The 25,047-nt window shown below is 39.6% G+C and overlaps 1 protein-coding gene and 1 pseudogene across 1 annotated transcript in view; both read right to left on the minus strand.

The window, feature by feature from the left end:
- Nucleotides 1-25,047, minus strand: part of LOC126298909 (glycine dehydrogenase (decarboxylating), mitochondrial) — a 304,299-nt gene that overhangs the window by 16,757 nt on the left and 262,495 nt on the right. The window contains exons 16-18 of the mRNA XM_049990452.1: nt 19,568-19,778; nt 8,237-8,344; nt 4,440-4,585 (exon numbers count right to left, since the gene is read on the minus strand). Of these exons, the coding sequence (XP_049846409.1) occupies nt 4,440-4,585; nt 8,237-8,344; nt 19,568-19,778 (465 nt within the window). The remainder of the gene's footprint in view (nt 1-4,439; nt 4,586-8,236; nt 8,345-19,567; nt 19,779-25,047) is intronic.
- Nucleotides 7,469-7,586, minus strand: LOC126299786 (5S ribosomal RNA; annotated as a pseudogene).

Here is a 25,047-nt window from a genome sequence, read left to right on the forward strand (position 1 = left end):
TGCAGACGACATGGTTGTGATGGCAGAGAGTACAAGAGAGATGTAACAAATCTTAGATGATCTAAACACAAAATTAGGAGAATATGGAATGAAGATTAACAAGAAGAAAATGAAAAGCATGGTAATTGAAGGAAAGGGGACAAAATGCCGTATGAAAATAGGGGAGAGGAAATAGAGCAAGTGCATAACTTAAATTACTTAGGAAGTGTAATAATGGATGATATGTATTGCTCAACAGAAATTAGGAAATGAATTGCAATGGCAAAAGAAGTATTCAAGAGGAAACAGAAATTATTTTGTGAACCACTAAACAAAGATATGAGGAAAAGACTTGCCAAATGTTACATCTGGAGCAGTGCACTGTATGGTGCAGAGACCTGGTCATTGAAGAAGGAATATTTAAGAAGATTGGAGGCACTACAGATGTGGATATGGAGAAGAATGGAAAACGTGCAATGGAAAGACTGAGTAAGGAAGGAAGAAGTATTAAGAAGACTTGGAGAAGAAAGAAACATGCTGATAGTCATCAGAAAAAGAAAACGGAACTGGATTGGACATTGTTTGGGGAGGGACTGTTTATTGAAGGAATGAATAGAATGAATAGTGGAGGGAAAAAGGGGAAGAGGAAAAAGAAGGTATCAAATGCTGAACAATATCAAAGGAGACAAATATTCAGAAGTGAAAAGACTGGCTATAGACAGACAAAAGTGGAAGAGGCTTAACCCATGACAAGACATGCAGTAAGGCAGAATACCGTTCTACTGCTTTATTCAAGCTATTGTTGCCATATAGAAAGAGATGGAGCCATGAAAATTCCTCTGGTATTAACTCTCTATTCACATTCACAATATTATTCTTAGTTTTGTAAACAATTTCATTTACTTTCTACTTCCTTAAATTTATCATTAACACATGGCTGCTCATGATCAGTTGGTGTGATTACAGATGTTTGCACAGGAATGAATTGTGATGCATTTACTGGCTCTAGTTGTGGGTCTTTTCATCGGGAACTTCATCTACCTGTATCAATTGATGTGCCTATAAATATTGCAGCATTGATACAAGTCCTTCTATGATGAAAAATTGATAGCATTAATTGTAAATTGTTTAGCAGCTTTGGAATGCACAGTTCATCAAATAATATGAAAGAATTTCTCAACAGTAATGCATTGGGTGACACAGGTTTTCTAGTTTGTGCTCCACATTTTCCTGTTGGTCCCTATGAATAGAAATCAGTGAAATAAAACCTATTATAATAGTACACTAGACCATATGCACTGCCAGCAACAATCAAAATTCTGACATTAAATTAGAATATAATAAACTCGACTTGCCCTTTTCTCACATGATATAGTGAGAACTATGGATGAGGAGCAACAGGCAGATTCCATATTTCTAGATTTCCAGAAACTATTTGACACAGTGCCCCATTTTAGGCAGTTAATGAAAGTGTGAGCATATAGAATAAGTTCACAGATATGTGAGTGACTCAAAGGCTTCTTAATAATAGAACCTAGTATGTTGTCCTCGACGGCAAGTGTTCATCAGAGACAAGGGTACCATCAGGAGTGCCCCAGGGAAGTGTGATAGGACCACTGTTGTTCTCTGTATACATAAACAATTTGGTGGACAGGGTAGGCAGTAATCTATGGTTGTTTGCTTATGCCATGGTGTATGGTAAGATGTCAAAGTTGAATGACTGTAGCAAGATAAAGGATGACTTAGACACAATTTCCAGTTGGTGTGTTGCATGGCAGCTAGCCCTAAATGTGGGGAAAATGTAAGTTAATGCATATGAATAGGAAGAACAAATCTGTAATGTTTGGATACAGTATTATCAGTGTCCTGCTTGACACAGGCGTAATGTTGTAAAGTGATGTGAGATGAACGAGCATGTGAAAACTGTGGCGAGGAAGGCAAATGGTTGACTTTGGTTTATTGGGAGAATTTTAGGAAAGAGTGGTTCCCTTGTACAGAAGACCACATATAGGACACTGGTGTGACCTATTCCTGAGTACTGCACGAGTGTTTGGGATCCGTGTCAGGTTGGACTGAAGGAATACATTGAAGCAATTCAAAGGCAGGCATTTAGATTTGTTACCAGTAGGTTCAAACAATATGTAAGTATTACAGAGATGCTTTGGGCACTCAAATAGAAATACATGTAGGGAAGGCAATGTTCCTTTTGAAAAACACTGCTGAGAAAATTTAGAGAACCAGCATTTGAAGCTGACTGCTGAACGATTCTACTGCTACCAATATACATTGCACGTAAGGACCACAGAGATAAGATACGAGACGAGAAATTAGGGCTCCTACAGACAGTCATTTTTCCCTCGCTCTATTTGTGAGTTGAATAGGGGGTGGGGGGAGGAGGGATGTCAAGTACTGGTTCAGGGTACAGTAGCTTGAGGAGTGTCTGTGCAGATTTAGATTATGTTTGGTGAACATAAATTTATCATCGAAGTACAAAGATTTAGGAAACTAATTACATAATTTTCCCTGTCACATAAACTGCCATTGAAGATGCCATTAAAATTATCACACTCAGAAACAAAAGCACTGTCAGACATCAGGATGTTGTGTCTCACATCATCAGAGTTTCTGATCTCCAAATAGCTCTGATTATCAATTAGTAAGGCATCTGGTTGATGTCCAGTTTCTCAACCAATTCCTTCATAAAATCCAACACCTTCAATGAAGTTTCTATTTAGAACATTGATATCCCATTGCCTTTGTAGCAGAATGGCAGCAAGAATTAAATGTACCACAATCATTGTGAAACATTGGTATTCAGAATGTGCAGGTTGAAATATTTCTTCATATCTTTGATTCTAGAAGGCATTTACAATTTGTGATTAAACAGTAACTCAGATTTAGGCACTGTGGGTTGGAGCATAAGTGGCTTGGGCATCAAATTCACTTGGTTGTTCTAGCTGAGCTGGAAAAGTGCGGATGAGATCCAGTGTATTTCATCACACACACTGATTTACTCTTACATCCTTGTAGAGTGTGTTATCTACAACCAGCTGCATTGTAGACATACCTCTGTATATACTGAAGTTTTCCAGGGTTTTGGTCACCACAACAATCTCTCTCTCTCTCTGTACTTGATCGAGAAAGCATTTAAGGCATCTTTTCACTGACTTAAAAGATATCGAGACCAACAATGCCTCATGCCATTTAAAACTATATTGACCAAATTTGCTTGGAAATTTAATGACTTTGACAAATGGAATGATGCACCAAGGCAAATGTCATTCTGGTTCAGTTAGTACCACAATTTCACCATGAATATCACCTGGTGGCGAGTTATTCCAATACACTTTTGATGGAACACAACTTGTTGAGGTCTTCAAGTGCATATTGCATCAGTCACAAATAAGTAAATCCTTTGTAGAGGTGTGTTCTGCTGGCAAATATCACAACACTTGTTGCAAAAAGTGTCTGTGGTTGAGTGGAACTCTGCCCAGCAACTGCCCTCTAAGCAGAGTCCTCATGTTTATGTCATAGTCTTGCTTCACTACTCCTCACTTGACTCTCTAGCCCTTGGTGCAGAGTGTCCTAATACATCTTATAACATTTGATAAATATGTCCTTCTATAGTCTCAAATGCTCATGTTTGAGGATGATGAAGTGGATCACTAGTGAGGAGAGAGATATGTTCCTCAGCTGTCTTGATTGCTCTCATTTGGGCTTGTTATGCTCTTGACTTTCAAGGCAAGAGATACGCTCTTCAGGTGTTTCATTTGCTCTTGGTTGTGCATGTCATCATGTGTCATTGGCATGTCAAGAGGAACCTGCATCCACCATCTTGATCAATAGCACTTGAGGCATTTGTTCCTTGACAGTTGCATGTTCGACACTGTGCTGCTTTTCAGGATTTCTTTTTGCTCTAGCTTCTCCTGCTGTTTCTGTTTCTCTTTCTCTTTCTCTAGGCATTTCTCACATTGGGTGGCTCTCTTCTTGAACATTGAAGAAGTTGTCACTGATGCAATATTTACAATTAATATCATTATTTTATCATTGCAAATTCGCTTTTTTAAACTGTCATCCATTTTTGCAATATATTTAAATTTTCAAATCTATAGCTGATCAGGAAATTTGTAGCAATTAGACCAACAGACAGAAAAGACAGTAAGTTACTAAGAACATGGTAATAAAATATGAAAATGAATGCCATATTTGCTATATGTTTCAAAAAATTGAGACTGTTCACATTTAAAACCTTTTTTGTGTTTATTCATGAATTGACAAAACTCATCTCCCTCTAAAAAGATATAATTCTTCAACAGAGACACATTTACTTTCTCATGATTAAAAAAAATGCAAATATTGCACATATTAAGAAGAGTATAGCTCTTAACCTCAATCACATTCCACAATTATAACATTTCTAAAGAAAATTATTGTTGGTAATATGTTATATTAAGACTTACAGCAGGAAAAGCAGCTTGCTCTCTTGTGTATGGACGATCCCAATTGCTTGAAACAACATCAGTCTGAGTATGAGGTGCCATCTTTAGTGGATTTATACGTATATCCATCTTTCCTTCTTCAATGTCCCTTATTTCCTGTCTGATATCTAAAAACAGTTATGTTGTAAGTCCTAGTATAACGAATCGATTTCATGAAGTATAGAGGAAGGTTAATTTTTACTCTTAAAAAAGTAAAAGGATCAAAGCAATATGAACACACATGAAGGCTAATTTCTATGAAAGGTAGCAAAAGATTATTGTACAATTGCAGGCTTTTTGTGGCTGATGTTAAATGAAGTCACCATGTGGTTTCATTTAATTTGTACAGAAGATTAGTGCTCAATATACAAATGAGCATTCAGTTATAGAGTTCTGTGTTGGCAGCAATTATTGTAAAATTCTGGTTGCATAAGTCATATCAAATTGAAGTTAAAGCTCAAGGTTATGGGCTCATTACAGCTATCTTTTGGCAGTCAGATTTTTAGCTCCTAATTATGGAACTGTGGCAATGATTCTCAAAAATTTAATTTAATTTTAATCTGGTGTGGAGTACAGGAGGTGTAGACATGTGTTTGGCAGTATTGTAGTGACACTCTTCCCTATTTGACTATCAGGGAAGTCTCCGTATACAGAAATAATAATCAGCCTTGATCACAAAAATTTGTGATCTGATTATTATTTCAGATTATTTAATCAAATCTAGTCTTGTTCCAACAATGTTTTCAAAAATTATTAACCTTTAAAAATATTTTTAAAGGTCTCTCAGTATTTAATCATACATACATAGTGTCTTTCTACAATGCTGCAGTGGTTTGATATGATAGTAGGCTACTGGTTATACAGGGTGTTACAAAAAGGTACGGCCAAACTTTCAGGAAACATTCCTCACACATAAAGAAAGAAAATATGTTATGTGGACATGTGTCCGGAAACGCTTACTTTCCATGTTAGAGCTCATTTTATTACTTCGCTTCAAATCACTTTAATCATGGAGTGGAAACACAGCAACAGAACGTACCAGCGTGACTTCAAACAATTTGTTACAGGAAATGTTCAAAATGTCCTCCGTTAGCGAGGATACATGCATCCACCCTCCGTCGCATGGAATCCCTGATGCGCTGATGCAGCCCTGGAGAATAGCGTATTGTATCACAGCTGTCCACAATACGAGCACAAAGAGTCTCTACATTTGGTACCGGGGTTGCGTAGACAAGAGCTTCCAAATTCCCCCATAAATTATTGACAAGAGGGTAGAGGTCAGGAGAGCATGGAGGCCATGGAATTGGTCCACCTCTACCAATCCATCGGTCACCGAATCTGTTGTTGAGAAGCGTACAAACACTTCGACTGAAATGTGCAGGAGCTCCATCGTGCGTGAACCACATGTTGTGTCGTACTTGTAAAGGCACATGTTCAAGCAGCACAGGTAGAGCATCCCCTATGAAATCATGATAACGTGCTTCATTGAGTGTAGGTGGAAGAACATGGGGCCCAATCAAGATATCACCAACAATGCCTGCCCAAACGTTCACAGAAAATCTGTGTTGATGATGTGATTGCAGAATTCTGTGCGGATTCTCGTCAGCCCACATATGTTGATTGTGAAAATTTACAATTTGATCATGTTGGAATGAAGCCTCATCCGTAAAGAAAACATATGCACTGAAATGAGGATTGACACATTGTTGGATGAACCATTCGCAGAAGTGTACCCGTGGAGGCCAATCAGCTGCTGCACGCGCTGTACATGGTACGGAAACAACTGGTTCTCCTGTAGCATTCTGCATACAGTGACGTGGTCAACATTACCTTGTACAGCAGCAACTTCTCTGACGCTGACATCAGGGTTATCGTCAACTGCACGAAGAATTGCCTTGTTCATTTCAGGTGTCCTCGTCGTTCTAGGTCTTCCCCAGACGCAAGTCATAGGCTGGAATGTTCCATGCTCCCTAAGATGCCAATCAATTGCTTCGAACGTCTTCCTGTCGGGACACCTTCGTTCTGGAAATCTGTCTAGAAACAAACGTACTGCGCCACGGCTATTGCCCCGTGTTTATCCATACATCAAATGGGAATCTGCCAAATCTGCATTTGTAAACATTGCACTGACTGCAAAACCACGTTCATGATGAACACTAACCTGTTGATGCTACATACTGATGTGCTTGATGCTAGTACTGTAGAGCAATGAGTTGCATGTCAACAAAACCACCGAAATCAACAATACCTTCCTTCAATTGGGCCAGCTGGTGGTGAATTGAGGAAGTACAGTACATACTGACGAAACTAAAATGAGCTCTAATATGGAAATTAAGTGTTTCTGGACACATGGGCACATAACATCTTTTCTTTATTTGTGTGTGAGGAATGTTTCCTGAAAGTTTGGCCATACCTTTTTGTAACACCCTATATATTATATGTATATTACTTTGGTTGCCCAAAAGGTTTTCCATGAATAACAGACAGTGTTACATGTTTGATGCTAATTTTCATACAATACATCACAACTCAAATAATGGACTTTTCTTGTCCGGAAAGTGGTTTATCAAATGCTATTGAAATTGCAAATCTTCTCTAAAAAATTCTTATGTTATACATAAACTCTCTTTTTGTGAGGTAGTGTTTCAGTACTAAATCTGCCAGACAAAAAAATCTTGAATTATACTGAAAATAAAGTAAGGAACTGTGTCATGAACAGCACAGTTAATAAAACTTGTTCACCAGTATCAATTTTCCAGAATGTTTCAATATATTCACAAATATTAGTGTTTAAGAAACTGAACTCCTCCCGAATAGACCGTGAAGGCCCAATGGTACCAACTGGCTGCCATGTCATCCTCAGCCCATAGGTGTCACTGGATGTTGATATGGAGGGGCACGTGGTCAGCACACCACTCTCCCAACCGTATGTCAGTTTCCGAGACTGGAGCAACTACATTTCAATCAATTAGCTCCTCAGTTTACCTCACGAGGGCTGAGTGCACCCTGCTTGCCAACAGCACTTGGCAGACCAGATGGTCAACCATCCAAGTTCTAGCCCAGCCTGACAGTTCTTAACTTTTGTGATTTAATGGAAACCAGTGTTACCACTGCAGAAAGGCCGTTGGCCAATATTAGTGTTTGTAGTTGCAGTGTTGGATTTTTGTCTACCAGTCATTAAATTGAACTGTAAAAAAATAACTTTCTTTAATGCTCTCAATAGAAATAAAAGGTCCTGCATAAAAGGAAAATGAAACAATAAAATAAGAAAAGCATGCAGCAACATTGAAACACATAGTTGGTAAGCATCAAACAACAAAAGAAAAATAACATCACTGTTAATACAATAAGAAACAAATAGTCACTCATTATGTAGATGTAATTATATAAAAGAAGAAGAATTGAGAGCTCAGGGACCAATGTTGGTAAGGCTATTCAATGATCTTATCCCATCACAAGCTGTGAAAGAAGACCACATTGCATCTGCAAGTGTATCTTCTGGCTGTAGTAGGACCATAATAATGTTCTCAAGGGGACACATACAAGTAATAACCTTAGCAAAGACTTTCCATAACAAGGAAAAAAACCAATACCACTACCACCACCACCACCACCACCACCACCACCACCACCACCACCACCAACGACAACAACACTCGTAGAAACCACATATGAAACTCATTCCAAGTGAAGTGGAAAAAAGAAAGGCTGACAAAACTCAGTCCTGTTCACAACCAAATCTTAACTTAATTCTAAATGATATCCATTAATACACTTACTGATAAGCGCATCACAGAACCTGTCAAGTTCTTTCTTGTCTTCAGATTCTGTTGGTTCAATCATAAGTGTCCCACTGACTGGCCACGACATAGTAGGTGCATGGAATCCTGTTCAACAACAAAACAACATGCTTTCAATTGTTGTATTTGTAGCCAAATAATTCTTTGAAGTAAAATAATGCATGAAATTTTTAAGTGTAGTTTATATATGTTACTTTTTGATATACACGAATTGCCCACCAGTTACATCAATGCAGCATTGTATGCAATTTATCAAACTGTTTAACTCATGTAACAAGTCTGCCTGTGGAATGGTGGCAATATGGCAATAGTACTTTCAAAGTTCTGCTTTAGTCCTTCCACTGTATAGTGGTTTACTGAGTATGTATGTGGATGTGGATGTAGATGTTTGAGTAAACCTGACCCTCTGACTTTCCCCAATAGGTAAGGTTTTCAGTGGCGTAGTGTGAGGGGAGACTGAGTGTTAGTCTCCCCTGTATTCCTGCTTAAAAAAGATGCAATAGTAATTCATAACAAAAATATAAAAAACTTTCTACTAAGAGCACAAAATATGCAAAGACATCTGTTTTGTATCCTGTGCCGCCACACCCTGAGTATTGGTGTATTTGCCTGCTTGAGACTTGAATGCTCTCAGTCTCTGCCTCCCTTCCCCTACCTGGCTGGTGCCTGCGCGCTGTAGTGGCTTTCTTGGCTCCCCTCAAATGGTTCAAATGGCTCTGAGCACCATGGGACTTAACATCTATGGTCATCAGGCCCCTAGAACTTAGAACTACTTAAACCTAACTAACCTAAGGACAATACACAACATCCAGTCATCAAGAGGCAGAGAAAATCCCTGACCCCACCGGGAATCGAACCCGGGCGCAGGAAGCGAGAACGCTACCGCACGACCATGAGCTGCGGACTCGGCTCCCCTCCACTTTCCCTCTTCCATGAAGGCCGGTGCAATGAGCAATGAGGGCATTTGTACAATAAAGAACTTGGACATTAAACCACAAAAGCATCGGATATCAAAACGTCACCTGCAGAACAAAGAATCATTTCATTTACGCCCTTTCTGAAACTGCTCATCTGACAGCAATAAAATACAACAAACAAGTTGCATGCAGCAGGTGAGTATTGGCTCGTTTTATTCAGGCAATTGTATTTCTTTCTAAACAAAAACTTGCCTTTCACGGCCATCGAGAAGACGAATTCTCCAGCAACAAAGGTAACTATCTGGAATTGTTGGATTTCTAGCTCAAGGAGATCAGTTAATCCGAGACCACCTGTCATCATCTTCACCCTTTAAAGGAACTTCTCCAGATATACAGAATGATGTAATAGAAATGATAACTCTGGTAGTTAATGAGAAAATAAAATCTGAAATTCAGAACTGCAATTTCATTTCGATCCAGGCTGATCAAACATTAGACGTGTCATGCAAAAGTCAAATAAGTATAATATTCAGGTACTGTATTGCAGACAAAATTAAGGAAAGATTCGATGGATTTTACGATGTTTCTGGAGACAGAACTCCTGAAAGTTTGACAAACATTATTCATGCAGTATTGAAAGAATGGAGTGTGGGAGGAAAAGTGGTTAATCAAACATATGATGGTGCTTAAGTAATTGCGGGAAAAGAAAGAGGATTACAACAACTGGTGAAGCAGTTCTGTCCCTATGCGCTGTTTATTCACTGTTACACACACCAACTGGTTCTGTTACACGCCTCAAAAGTCATACGACAAGTATGGATGTTTGTAAGTGATCTTACTGCCTTCCATTCGTTTTTCAGCAAATCATCAAAACGAACTGTATTGCTCACTGGGAAAGGATTTATACTGGCGCATGCAAGCAACAGTAGCTGGAACTTTCGTTCCAGGGCAGTTTCAAAAACATCTAGTCATTTCTCAGGGCTATATAGTGTTTTTAATTACATATTTGATGATAGATACTATCAGTGGGATCCAGAATCTTTGAGCTGTGCTGTGGAAATGAAACGTTTTTCTACTTGCTTTGCTTCTACCGAGGGTGCTTTGATCATCTCTTTAATGTTCTTCAGTCAAAATCTGTCAGTATAACTGCTTGCTATGATGAAATAAGAAGTGTTTTGAGAAACTTTCGACAATTAAGAACAAAAACATTCGTTGATGAATGCATTAAATGCAGCTTGTGCTTGAATAGCAACTTATCATTCTGTGACAGTCAAAAGGCATCTCTCAGGGCACTAACTTATGAGATACTGGATTTGCAAATTGTTCAGATGGAAAGAAAGTTTCAAGACTTTCCCCAATTTCAGTTTGTTGAATTTTTGAACGAAAACTGTTTCCCAAACTATCAAAAAGAATTCCCAAAGTTGAAACTACTTCAATTATTAGAATAGTACCCTTTATTTCAAACAAGAACAACTTGAAAATGAACTGTGTAACATAAACAGTGATGAGAAAAAAAAACGTATCTCCAAGAATCCTCTTAAAGTACATTGTCAACAATGATTTGGACTCCGTTTTCAAAGAAACAATGAAGTTCCTGCATTTGGTTTTGACCCTACCTGCAACTACAGCAAGCAGTGAACGAAGTAGAGTACTCTTAAACAAGTGAAGAATTATTTAAGGAATTCAATGTCCAACATCTGGCTGTCGTGTTTGAGCACATTAGCAATAGAAAAGAGCTTTGAGAGCTATCTGGTGATCAGATCTTTGTAGACCAAGTTATAGACTTATTTGTGGAAAGAAAGAAAAGACAGGTGCATTGCACTTGTATACAAGAAAATATAAGTGCTGGAATTCTACAAATTTGTCATAGTTTCTTGAACAAGTTGTTGTTGTTGTTGTTGTTGTTGTTTTTATTATTATTTATTATTTATTATTATTATTATTTGACAATAGTAGTGGTAGTAGTAGCTGTTGTTGCTTTATTTGATGCATTTTGCTTCATTTGTTTAAATTATTATTTATTGTACTATTTTGCCTCCCTATAATAACTGCAGAGTCTCCCCAACCTTTACAACCATGCTACGCCATTGAAGATTTTCAGGGAGAGAGAGCAGGTGGCTGGGCTGAGGAGATTTTACTGCCTTTGCTGAGAATCCTGTCATCACCAGACATGATTGCAAAGTTGTATGTGTAAGTGTGATGTTGCACCGTAAGTCACTTGTCTTCTGTCAGTTGCCCTCAAGTAGGTTAAACAGAGTCCAAACTCACTGCTCAGTATTAACACTTTGAGGAAAAAATTGTGTTATGTTTTGGAACCCATTAAGCCATAGCTATTCAATGTATTCATCAGGATTTTCTATTACATCCTGATGAATACATTGAATGGTGGATACATTGAATACATTGAATGGTGGATGTACCATCAGTTCAAGTAGCTGGACAAGCTGAACCACGCATAATCTGAAGAAATAAAAACCTGAGAATCCAAATGTCTCAATACCACTTCCTTTGAAAACCATCAGAAGAACCAAATAATTAAGTTGGGAAGCTTTAGGCTTATGCATGAAAGAAAATCTGTAGAGATAAATACAACGATGAGCCAAAAACATTACAACCACTTGCTTAACAGCATTTTGGTCCATCTTTTGGAAATTAATACAGCAGTGATTGTGTGTGACAGTTTCAGTAAGTCCGTGGTAGGTTTCCACAGGTACGTGGCACCAGATGCCTACACACAGGTCATACAATTCCTGTAAATTATGGACTAGTGGTTTGTAGGTACAGAACTGGCACCTGGTAGTGACCAAGAGGCATTCCAGTGGGTTCAAATCATCCAAATTTGTTGTTCACTGTCATGCTGCTGAAACAACTACAACATGATTCTGTACTTGTGACACAGATAATCACTGTACTGGAAGATGTCATCACCAGTGGGGAAATGTCATGCATGAAGGGATGCAGGTGAGGTGGTCCAAAATAATGTTCATGCAGTCAAAAGCTGTCATGGTGCCTTTGATTATTAACACAGGTTCCATGGGAGCCCAGGCAAGTGACCCATAGTACAATATTGCCCCCAATAGCCTGCATATTTCGCATGGTGGATGTTTTGGGCAGCCATTTGCATGGATGATGGCATATCTGGAAAAGCATTCACCTGGAGTAGCAAAAGCAGGAGTCATCTGACTGGTGAAACATTATTATTGAAATATATTTCTTATGCTAGTGGATTTCCCCATTTTTAGGCCATATTGTTACTAGAATGATTCTCCATTCATATCTACTCTGCATATATACTTTCATTACCACATCACTTGCCCACAACACCACCATGCAGCATTAAATCTCATGGTATGCAGAGGTCACAATATTTACACTCATCAGTGTATGTAGGTCGAATTTCATGAAGTTGTGACACCTCAATCTTAGATTTCCCACTTGCACAGTTAACTGGCATCATAAATTATTATTATTATTTACAGGAAAATTTTCACCTAGCCAGTGTTATTTGATGTTTGGACTTGATTCAGATAACAATTGTTTTCATTAAGTACAGAGGAGACTCCACACCATTTTTGCACTAAGTCCTAGATTTTACGGTTTTGAACATGGCTGTTTTTCAGCAACCATATATAAGTTTCAATAGAAAAATAACACACCCAACTGATTGCAAATAATTGTTTAATACATTGACCTAGGTTTCAACACCTCTAAGGATGTCTTCATCAGAATGAAAATTTAGAAGCTATATAAAATAATACATAGAAAAACAAGTTTGACAGAAACATTAACCGAGATGAAAAATGTCACACTGAGGGAGATGGCGCAGTGGTTAACACACTGGATTCGCATTTAGGACCATCCTGATTTAGGTTTTCCACAATTTCCCTAAATCACTTCAAGCAAATGCAGGGATGGTTCCTTTGAAAGGGCATGACCATATTCCTTCCCCATCCCTCCTTCGTCTGATGGGACTGATGACCTCTCTGTTTGGTGCCCTCCTCTGAATCAATCAACCAACCAAAAATGCCACAACATACAAAGGTCACTTACATAAAGTTACAATTTGAGAAGGCAATAGACAAAGTTTAGAGTAAATGTGTTCAAGTCAAAAATAAAAAATGTTCCAGTATTTGGTAGGTACACCTTGCAAGGAACAACATCAGAGTAAGTGGGCCAGTGGCTTACATTGCTGCTACAAAAACAAGACAAATTGTGCCACCTATCGGGTGAGAACAGTAGCATATGCCCAGTTGAAACAGTAGAACAGAAATAAATGAATTAAGCAACAGTTAATTAATTATGAAAATTCTAAGGAAGAGAGCTTAAATTACTTTTGATAATGCACAGATTTAAGATTTTCTGTCAATTATTTCCCTCATACTTACATCCTCAAACACTTCAGTAAGTGTTTTCATACATTATGCTTCACACACTCAACAACAAACGTGCACTATTTTATCATTAGCATTATTTTGTATTCAGTCCAGTTGATTTATAGCTCTGACACAAACAACATGTTGCTGTCACATGTCCCTGCATGCCCACATTGTTGCATGTGCTACTCTCACACTGTAGCAGGAGAGGTTTGAATGTTATTTCTTGTATGAGCACATAATTGCAGAATAAAATAGTGTCATAACTTTGTGTTGATTTTCTCCTTAATAACCCCCCCCCCCCCCCCCCCCCCCCACACACACACACACACCGAACATTATCAAAAGACCAGGATTCAATTCATCTTCTTATGTGTCTTGGGTAGTGATCATTTGGAGATGACCAGTAGTGCATATTTACACATTGTACATAAGTGCAGATCACTTTGTAATGCATCAGAGCTATATTCTTCATAATGTTACCAAAACCATAAATTAAACTTTTGGACATGATTTGTTGCTACCAGTAAATCACATTCCCAAGTTGGGAGATAACATGTAAGTAGTCTTTAGAAGCAGTTCAGTCAGTATGTTATTATAAGCCATGCACAATATCTATTTAGTTCTTGATCAGGTTGCTGATTCTTTGCATGGCACTAGTTGTCAATCTTCTGCCAGTGGAGAGTTTCCATTCTACTATATTAATTCTTATTACACCAAAATAAGCTCATATTTGTTTTATCATTGCACGAAGGACCAATTTTAACCACATTTACGGCATGGGGTAAAAAAAGAGGTCCAGATGAATGGATATGATTGGACGTGAATGTATGCTATAACCGCACCCCATTCTGAGTGTTGTGCAAGTTGTGTCAGTGTGAGTCGAGCAGTGCAAAGGGCATGACAGTACTCACAGACGAGTAGTGGGGGTTTATTGTGGACAGTTATGTGACAACAAAGTCATGAAAACAGTGCGGTCAGTTGTTTACTTAGAAGTTTAATGGTGTCAAAGTGGCAGCAAACAGTGCCATGCAATGCTTTTTCTAAAAATGGCATCAGACAGGATCTGTTTTGAAAAAGTCAAAAAACAGTCCAAAATGTGCCTGCACACCAGAAAATGAGCCTGCAGTTCAGCAGAATATGCTTCAGAGTCCTACCAATTCAACCTGATTCCTGTTGCAAGAGACCGCCATATCTCATTGATCATACTGACGAATAGTCCACCTAGACTTGCACATGCAACCCTACTGAGTGTGTGTTGTTCTTGCTTTAAAACCAACAGTTGCTCATCAGTGCCTCCAGTTCTGTGAGTCGCTGTTCAGTTCACCGAGATAACAATGAATGGCTTGGACATGGATTTGTTCTATATGTGTGATGAAGCCCAGTTTCATCTAAGTGGTTATATGAACTCGCAGAAAGAAACTTCCTGGTAGATTAAAACTGTGTGCTGTACCAAGACTCAAACTCGGGACCTTTGCCTTTCGTGGACAAGTGCCTACCAACTGAGCTACCCAAGCACGACTCACACCCCATCCTCACAGCTTTACTTCTGCCAGTATCTCGTCTCCTACACACAGTTTTAATCTGCCAGGAAGTATCATATCAGTGCACAATCCGCTGCAGAGTGCAAATATCATTCTGGAAACTCACAGAAACACAGCTTCTGGGCAGTAGAGAATCTGCTTAACTTCCTCCAAACACCATTGCATGATCAGAAGTTCTGGGTTTGGTGTGCAGTGTCTGCATGCCACATTATTGGTCCCATCATCTTTCATCAGATGACTCTGGCACATTACATTGCCAACATTTTGAAACCATTTGTGGCAGAATAAATGGATGGGGAAAAATACCAATAGTTATTTCCAACAGGGTGGAGCAACTGCCCATACAGCTGACTGAGCCTTGGAGCATATTTACACAATCTTCACAACCTTCTTAAAAGAATTAGCTCAAACTCATCTCCTACAATGAATACAGATTGCTTGAAGACCTTACTGGATTAAATCGAAAACATCTTATCATTCACAGAACTGATCCACAGATTTAGTATGTTTCTCTCACATGATGCTACTTATCAGAAAAGCTGTTGACTACAACTAAGGTAATAATCAATATACAGTCTCTTGTATTTAATATACACTCCTGGAAATGGAAAAAAGAAGACATTGACACCGGTGTGTCAGACCCACCATACTTGCTTCGGACACTGCGAGAGGGCTGTACAAGCAATGATCACACGCACTGCACAGCGGACACACCAGGAACCGCGGTGTTGGCTGTCGAATGGCGCTAGCTGCGCAGCATTTGTGCACTGCCGCCGTCAGTGTCAGCCAGTTTGCCGTGGCATACGGAGCTCCATCGCAGTCTTTAACACTGGTAGCATGCCGCAACAGCGTGGACGTGAACCGTATGTGCAGTTGACGGACTTTGAGCGAGGGCGTATAGTGGGCATGCGGGAGGCCGGGTGGACGTACCGCCGAATTGCTCAACACGTGGGGCGCGAGGTCTCCACAGTACATCGATGTTGTCGCCAGTGGTCGGCGGAAGGTGCACGTGCCCGTCGACCTGGGACGGGACCGCAGCGACGCACAGATGCACGCCAAGAACGTAGGATCCTACGCAGTGCCGTAGGGGACCGCACCGCCACTTCCCAGCAAATTAGGGACACTGTTGCTCCTGGGGTATCGGCGAGGACCATTTGCAACCGTCTCCATGAAGCTGGGCTATGGTCCCGCACACCCTTAGGCTGTCTTCCGCTCACGCCCCAACATCGTGCAGCCCCCCTCCAGTGGTGTCGCGACAGGCATGAATGGAGGGACGAATGGAGACGTGTCGTCTTCAGCGATGAGAGTCGCTTCTGCCTTGGTGCCAATGATGGTCGTATGCGTGTTTGGCGCCGTGCAGGTGAGCGCCACAATCAGGACTGCATACGACCGAGGCACACAAGGCCAACTCCCGGCATCATGGTGTGGGGAGCGATCTCCTACACTGGCCGTACACCTCTGGTGATCGTCGAGGGGACATGAACCCATTGTTCTACCATTCCTAGACCGGCAAGGGAACTTGCTGTTCCAACAGGACAATGCACGTCCGCATGTATCCCGTGCCACCCAACGTGCTCTAGAAGGTGTAAGTCAACTACCCTGGCCAGCAAGATCTCCGGATCTGTCCCCCATTGAGCATGTTTGGGACTGGATGAAGCGTGGTCTCATGCAGTCTGCACGTCCAGCACGAACGCTGGTCCAACTGAGGCGCCAGGTGGAAATGGCATGGCAAGCCGTTCCACAGGACTACATCCAGCAACTCTACGATCGTCTCCATGGGAGAATAGCAGCCTGCATTGCTGCGAAAGGTGGATATACACTGTACTAGTGCCGAGATTGTTCATGCTCTGTTGCCTGTGTCTATGTGCCTGTGGTTCTGTCAGTGTGATCATGTGATGTATCTGACCCCAGGAATGTGTCATTAAAGTTTCCCCTTCCTGGGACAATGAATTCACGGTGTTCTTATTTCAATTTCCAGGAGTGTATTTCCTTGCTGAAATTTAAATAACTATCACCAAACTCACCATGAAAGTATTTCAAGATATTAATGCCTTAACTTATTTCTAATTGGTTTCACACAAAACAATTCTTACCTTGAACATACGTCATATTGAAGTCTTCTGACAATTACTAATGTGTTTTATACATCTACATCATTTGTGTATGAGTACTCCTTAGATGTGTCTGTGCCAACTGCAATTAATCTAATATTGTATTTGCAGTCCCTATGATAAATAAATAGGTAGTTGTTAAATATTCCTCACTTATTCTGGTTCTTGATTATTTGTAAGTGGGCGTAATGTGATAGTATGGCTCACACAAATGAATATTCTAAAATGTGGCACAAAATTATTTGGTAAGCAATTTCCTTTGTACACTAGTTGCATTTCCCAGTATTCTACCTATGAACAAGGATTTTATCTGCTTTACCTATGATTAAGCCTGTTGAACATCCAATTTCATAATCCTACACATGTTTTAATCCAGAGGAGTTGTATAAGTTGACCGATTTCAGCTATGACTTACTGATATTGTAGTCATAGGATAATATTTTGTTACAATTTAAGAAGGGCACTGTTTTACATTTCTGAACATTTTAAGCAAGTTGACAACCTTTGCAACACTTTGATGTCTTATCAAGATTTGACTAAATATTTTTACACATTTTTCAGATAGTACTTCACTTCAGAAAACAGCGTCATGTGCAAAACATCTGAGGTTACTATTAATATCATCTTCCAGCTCATTAACATGCAGCTGCAACAGTAAGGATCCCAACACACTTCCCTCAGACATGCCTGTAGTTACTTAAATACCTCTCAATGCTTCTGCATCTAAATTAACCTGTTGTATCCACCCTACCAAAAAATCCTCAATCCTGTCAAAACTTTTGTTTGTTATCTTTGTTACCCTTATGATGACACTATCATTAGTACATTTTGGCATGGTACTGAGTCAAATGCTTTTTGAAAGTCAAGAAATACTGCACCTTGTTGGTTGCCATAATCCATTGCTTTTGGGATGTCATATTAGAAAATCACGAGTTGGGTTTCACATGATTGATGTTTATAGAATCTACATTGGTTGCTGATTAGCATGGAAGATGTTATTCTGTTTGTGGTACTTCCTTATACATGAGTACAGAGTATGTTTTAAGATAATACAACATATGGAAGTCAATGATAATGGATTACTTCTGCTACCCTTCTTCTCGACAGGAGTGTTGTTGTGATAATGGCAGTTATGCAGGAGAAAGTGCAGTTTGTTCTGTGGTTTTATGAAACACATTTGCCTACTACAGTTCAGTGAGAGTTCCAAAGTGCATATGGTCAACATCTTCCAGATGTGAATAGCATCAAAGAATGGTATAAAAGGTTTAAAAAAGTTTAAAGAAGTTTAAAGAGACTGCTAGTGTTGATGATAATGCAAGAGGCAGTGGAAATGGAGTGAGTGATGACACTGTTGATGCTGTGCATACAGCATTTCAATGCAGTTTGTGAAAATCAACACGCCACATTACCAAGGAAATAGGCATACCTCGCAGCACTATGGTGAAGTGCAACTCCTGCAAGCACTTCAGCCAGATGCTAGGTCCAGAAGTGGCAAGTTCGCTAGGAAAATGCGGGAATGAACTGATGCAGGCAATAACTAAAGTTTATTTTCCAAATGAAATGACTTTTTACATCTCCAGGAAAGTAAACAGGCATAATGCTCTGATCTGGGACTCACAGACCCCACATATTGTGATACAGCAGATAAGGGACAGCCCAAGAAGGAATGTGAAGTGTGGGTTAATGCCCAACACAATTACTGGACCTTTCTTTTTCACTGAGCCTGATACTATGGCAACAGATTACCTGAACATGTTGAAACCTTATGTTGCAGCTCAGTTATAGGAATTTCAACTATGGGTAGCGTTTCAACAAGATATTGCACTGTCACATTGGAGGGCTAACTGTTTGGATGAAACCTTTCTGGACAGATGGATCAGTAGAGAGAGTCCAGCATCATGGCCATTGTGTTCACTTTTTTGTGGAGTTGTGTTAAGGATAAAGTGTTCAGTTCACCAATTCCTGATGTGCAAACTCTTATGACATGAATACATGCTATAGAGGCAGTGGCAAAAGGGATGTTGGCAGAGACATGAAGAGACACTGAGTATCATCTAAATGTTCTACAAGCAACAATTGGAGCACATGTAAAACTGTCTCCACAAAAAATGTTATAAGTTAAGCTGCCATTTGGAACAAACTGCACAGTTGTATCTAGCATAAATCCTTAGAAATAAATTTTTGCACTCAGAGAAAAACTTTATACTCACCCTGTATTATATTTGCCCCAATGTTTTTAGGAGAGCTTCGAACTCTGACTTTGTTGTACATGTTTTGGTAGCTGATGACTAGGATTTCAATAGTGTCTCTCAATGTGTGCACATAATATATGATTATTGAATATTTGTAATTGAATTACACTTACCATAATCCATAAGTCTTTTGGCTATATCTACTGCTTCAATATTTGTTTTGTCTTTGAGATCTCTCACATCAATTATGAATTCATGTGCAACAAGTCCAGTTCGCTGATCCTTATACAAAGTTGGATAATGATCTTCTAATCTTTTACTCATGTAATTAGCATTTAATATGGCAACTTGGGTTGCTTTCCTCAAGCCTTTTGGCCCCATCATCTGGAACAAACAGTATTTAGAGAGAGCCGTCAGATGAAATGCAGTACTTGCAGACAAGGAAAATAGAAGCAAGATTGTGAGGCTAAAAGGGTTGATTGTCCAGTCAGAGTGCACTGAACCTGGTAGAGATCTGACATATCTGAAGTTCAAAAATGGCATCTTGATGCATCAAATCACTGCAACATGGATTACATCCTTCCCTGACTACTAGTTCTGATCATCATTTACTGATCTTATGTCAACTATATGATCCAAATGATCATATTGGGTAAAATGCATTGTTAGTAAAAGATATTGTCCATATTTCAGATTTTTTGGCAATTCAAGTTGTTATTTTTCAGGCGAGCAAGATGTTAAGGAGGATAGAATACTACCTATCAATTTATTGAAGCACTGAATTAAAGACAGGAATATACATATGCACTGGAACTGCTTTGAAAAGAAAGGAAGATTGGAGTTTAAAGTCCTGTGAACAATTAGAGATAGACCACAAGCTCAAATTGTTTCAAGGATAGGGAAGGAAATTGGCTGTACCCTTTCAAAGTGATCATCCCAGAATTCTCCTGTAGTGAGTTAAGGAAAGAATGGGAAATCTAAATCAGGATGGTCAGACATGGATTTGAACCACCACCCTTCCAAATATGAATCCAATGTGCTAACCATTGTGTCAACTCACTCAGTTTGTCTTTTAGACAAAGTTACTTGAGGGACGTCATTGTATGTATTGGCAGTCCACCACTAGCATTCTGTTTTATTTATTTATTTATTATTTTTTATGCAAGATATGTGCCACTTCCTGCAAAAAGAGGAAGCATTGGTATCCCCTGATACATAACAGTAGAGGTTTGGCTTGCTTGTCAGAACCCAGAGCATGGAATGAAGTAAAAAAAAAAAAAAAAAAAAAAAAAAATATTAAATGAGTAATAAAAAAGGTAATCATTTGGTGGTGTGTGTATGTGTATGCCAGGAAATAGTGCCAGTGATACAAGTGCACAATTTAAATCAATTCATGTGTATTATAAATTAATATTTATATAAAAATCTGCCACATCACATTAACTGAAACAAGAAAATCATGATAATGCCCATGAACAATTTTAATATTTATGTTTGAGAATAACATGTGAACAGTGCAACTCTGAGAAAGAATAAATTTCAGAAGAGAGTTGATATACACAGAACTATGTTATCTTAATTGGTGTAACAGCACTCTTTCCTCTGCCTCAAATTTATATATTATGTTGAAGCATTTATCATCTCTACAAATGACTGTGCCACAGAGGAAGGAGCAGCCTGTGCCCATGTTTCAAGTAGAGGGGTATGGGTCATAGACATATGACAAAACTTTCCTACTACTTACTGTATTATAGTGTAAAGATATATTATTATTGTTGATGTTGTTGTTGTTGTTGTTGTTGTTGTTGTTACATGAGCTCGGACACTTACAGAGTGCTCTGTCAGAGCTAACTAAAAACACATTAACTTTACAGATAGACACACACTGTTCTCTCACAACGCTATCAATTCACAATGAGTACTATTCTCAGATGGGATGGATGGTTAAAAATAGTCGGGTGGATGAGTGGGAGGAGGTGAATCAGTGGGGAGGAGGAGGAAATGGACGGATGTGGTTTAGGAGAGCCCATCCTGGCATGGACGAAGTGTCTGTGTGTAAGGTCAGATTAAGTAGTAGGCTTAGTGGAAGAAACAGACAGTGGTGAGAGTACCTGAAGGAGAATGTATAATAGGAATGATGGATGGGAAATAAGGAAATGTTCCAAGAGGGGTGTTTATATGTAGTAGGAAACAGATGGGTGGTATAGAGGACTGAGACAGGGTAAGAACAGGTGACTTGAAGTGGAAAGGGAGAGAAGAGCAAGTGAGGAACAGGCACTGGAGATTGGGACCGAAAGAGTTACGGAATGGTGGATACATCACAGGAAGAGCCTCTATCTATCCAGATCAGAAGAGCTGGTCTTGGAAGGGAAATTCAAAATTTATGGTTGTGTAGAAGTCATTGAAGTCAATCACCATGTGATGCACAGCACATCAACAACAGTGTTGTTTATTTGGCCTTTGGTCATAGCTATGTGGTGGTTGTACAGGGTGTAAGTGGATTCTTTGGTAATTGTTGCAGTTCATAAAATTCGGTGCACTGTACACAGCAAAACTGATATACAATGTGACTGCTTAGAAATTTTTCTCTTTCTTTGATGGATTAAGAAATTCCAGTGCCAGGAATCAAATATGATGTTGTAGGCAGATGCATGGGACAAGTCTTGTACCAGAATCTTCCACAGGTTTATGGGGGAGCAGAAGCAGCATAGGAATAGGCAAAGATACTTTGTAGTTTAGGTAACCAGCTGAATACCACAGTGGGGTGGTATAATTGTGAGGAAGATATTTCTAATTTCAGGCTATGCCAAAAGACAACCAAGGTCCTGATGGAAAACATTATTTCATTATTCTGACATACCTCCGTGAATGGACAGTAGATTTGTAATGAATGTTAGATAAGTCATAGAAGACCTGTTTCTGGACAGCACTGGGAAGGTAATTCCAATTTGTAAACACCCCATCAAGTCCTTCAACATAGAAGCACAGAGATAGCTTATCACTGCAAATGTGGCATCCATGTGTTGTCAGGTTGCATTGGAAGGACTTCATGGTGTGAAATGATGGCAGCTGTTCAACTGTAGATATTGTTGGTGATTGGTGGGTTTAGTGTGAACAAAGCTTCTTAAGGAATCATAAGTGGGATGGAGGATCACATCCATGTCAGTCATTCACTGAGATCTAGTGAACTGAGAGAAAGAAGTTCTTGAGGTTTTGGAGGAATGAGGAACATTAGAAACAAAGGGGATTGGGACAGCCATGAATTACTGATAATGCATGTATTATTCACTGATAGTGTGAACACCACTAAATTAGTGAAAACTCCAGAAGTCCACTAATGTTCTAACCAAGTCAAAGTATGTTGTTATTTTGTTCATGGATTTTACCAAAATGTGGAATATATGTGTTCTGAAAACTAACTTGTAGGACATATTTACAAAGTCCTCAAACTCTGACAAATTTAGGACACTGTGAACTAAGATAGGAAATTGTAACTAATGAGTTTTGTTCCATTATTACTTCGTTTTTCTTACTAAAAAGTATTTTGTGCACCACAGTTCAGTTATTAACATCACTACTTCCCCCAAATCAAACAATTATGTGTCTCCTGTTTGCTTCTGCTGTGAACCTCATTTAGTGTTCTATGAAACCTCTCTGCACTACATGTGTGTATTTTTTGTTTTGTCTGTAGTTTTGTTGCGTCCCAAGCGTGGGTTTTGCGAGGGATTGAGCGACACGGTTCGTAAACGGGAATTAGCCGGTTGACCTAATTGAGAGGGAGACTTTTGATCTGGCTAAGATGTTAAATTCCCTGGTGTGAAGGTACAAGGCTAGGATGTTGGTAGAAGTAAACTCGTATGGACGTTATAAAAGTTCTAATTTATTCATAAAGAATACAGATCACCCTAACTGCGTAGTGATTGTACCTACAGAATAGCCAAGCCCATTACAGAGACGGTGACTGACTTCCACCATTCTGGCTGCCTGATAGAACTTTCCAGCACTTTGCTGCCCACACTAGCACCCTACGTCAGAGTCCCGCGGTCGCTGCCTAAACGCTCATCGGCGACTATCTCCAACTGTCTGCCTGCAGCCCACCCTCAGCCCAAGTCGGCTGCTACTCACGCTGACTACCGTCGCTGCCTAAACCCGAGAGAGAGAGAGATCCCCGGAGCGGCGTGCCTCCGAGTTTTGTTAGCTCTTCCCCTTCGACCCCGCCAGCGCTTGGCATGACGTAGCGTCGAGTGCAACTTTTCCTTATTAGGGATTGTTTTAGTATTAACTTCAGTACTTTTCTTCAGAAGCTGGGTGGAGGGGTAGAGGGGCCTCTCCCTATATGGTCACACACTGCGTCCTGAGCCCTTCATTGGCTCCTCATGACGTAGTGCGGTCCCCACCTAGGGCCCTCTTTCTTTCTCTCTCCGCTCCCAGACTTCTCCCTCTAGCCAAGAGTGTTGATACTGTAAGTTATTGCTTATTAAGGGACCTGCCCAGAGCGCCCTTTTTATCTTAATAGCTGAGTCTGCTTCCTTGCTTATCACGTGCAGCTGCCTGGCCGCTTGGACCGCCGCCTCGGCTATCTGGCTGCGTCGTTATCTTTTGTGACCCCTCTGACACGCCTGGCGTCCCCTGTTAACTCTATCTCCCCGTATGATTTCTGGTGTATCGTCTGAGAACAACTGCATTTAGACTTGGCTTTTCTGTGGTTACAACAGTTTTTAGTGTGTGTTGTTTATGTGCATCCATGTTACATAAAGCGTCCTGTTCTTTTCTTGCCATGAAACATACCCTTAGTTCACCACAACAGTCTCAAAGTAAAGAGATAATTGATTCCCATGCTGGAGCAAACAACCTTTGCATCCATCAAGGGGAGAACCACAGCAGTAATGATAAGGGAAAGACCTTCATATGTTGCATGACAAGTATGTATAATCTCTTGCTGTGGACATGATCCAGTCTGTCACTAGCAATGGAGGATGTAACTTTGACAATTCCAGACACATGTGCTGGCAAAATGTATGAAAATCATTAAGTAAATGTCAGCTGAAGATCCCAAGACAAAAGCCAACATGCAATACTTCAAAAATGCCAATAAACGGCTCAAAAATTTTGCACTTGAGATACCTCTAGTAATCTCTACTACATGTCCCTCAGTAGTGCTCCCAACACACCCACTTGCAGCAGCTGCCAAGTGCTAGACACTAGTCAGGCAGTTTCAAACTGCATGAAAACAGCAACTAATTTGTCCTGTGCCTAAGCACAGCACACATGCAACTGAAGCACTGTTTGAAATAAAAGTAAACAAATAATTTTAAGCAAAACTTGTTGATTCTCTTAATTTATTGGTCTGTTATACCACAAGAATCAAAAATTCCCTTTAAGGAGGAACATAATGGATTTTGGTCCAAAAAAATCGATTTAAAAAAAAAATATTATTTTCTTAATCAACACAGTTTAATCTATGTTGTGTGAGAATTTTATGGTGATAGCAGATTTTTAAATGCCTTTAAATGGTTAAACTGATTAACTCTGCACTGGCAGTCACTCCCACATTTTCCGACATTTGGGAAACTGCTTGCTTCAGCAGTATTCTTGTCAGTGTGAAGGCTTTTTTCTTTTGATATCTTTGGTTGACATCTATATCTTTGCCTGA

The sequence above is a fragment of the Schistocerca gregaria genome, chromosome X, assembly GCF_023897955.1.
Source record: "Schistocerca gregaria isolate iqSchGreg1 chromosome X, iqSchGreg1.2, whole genome shotgun sequence".
NCBI lineage: Eukaryota > Metazoa > Arthropoda > Insecta > Orthoptera > Acrididae > Schistocerca > Schistocerca gregaria.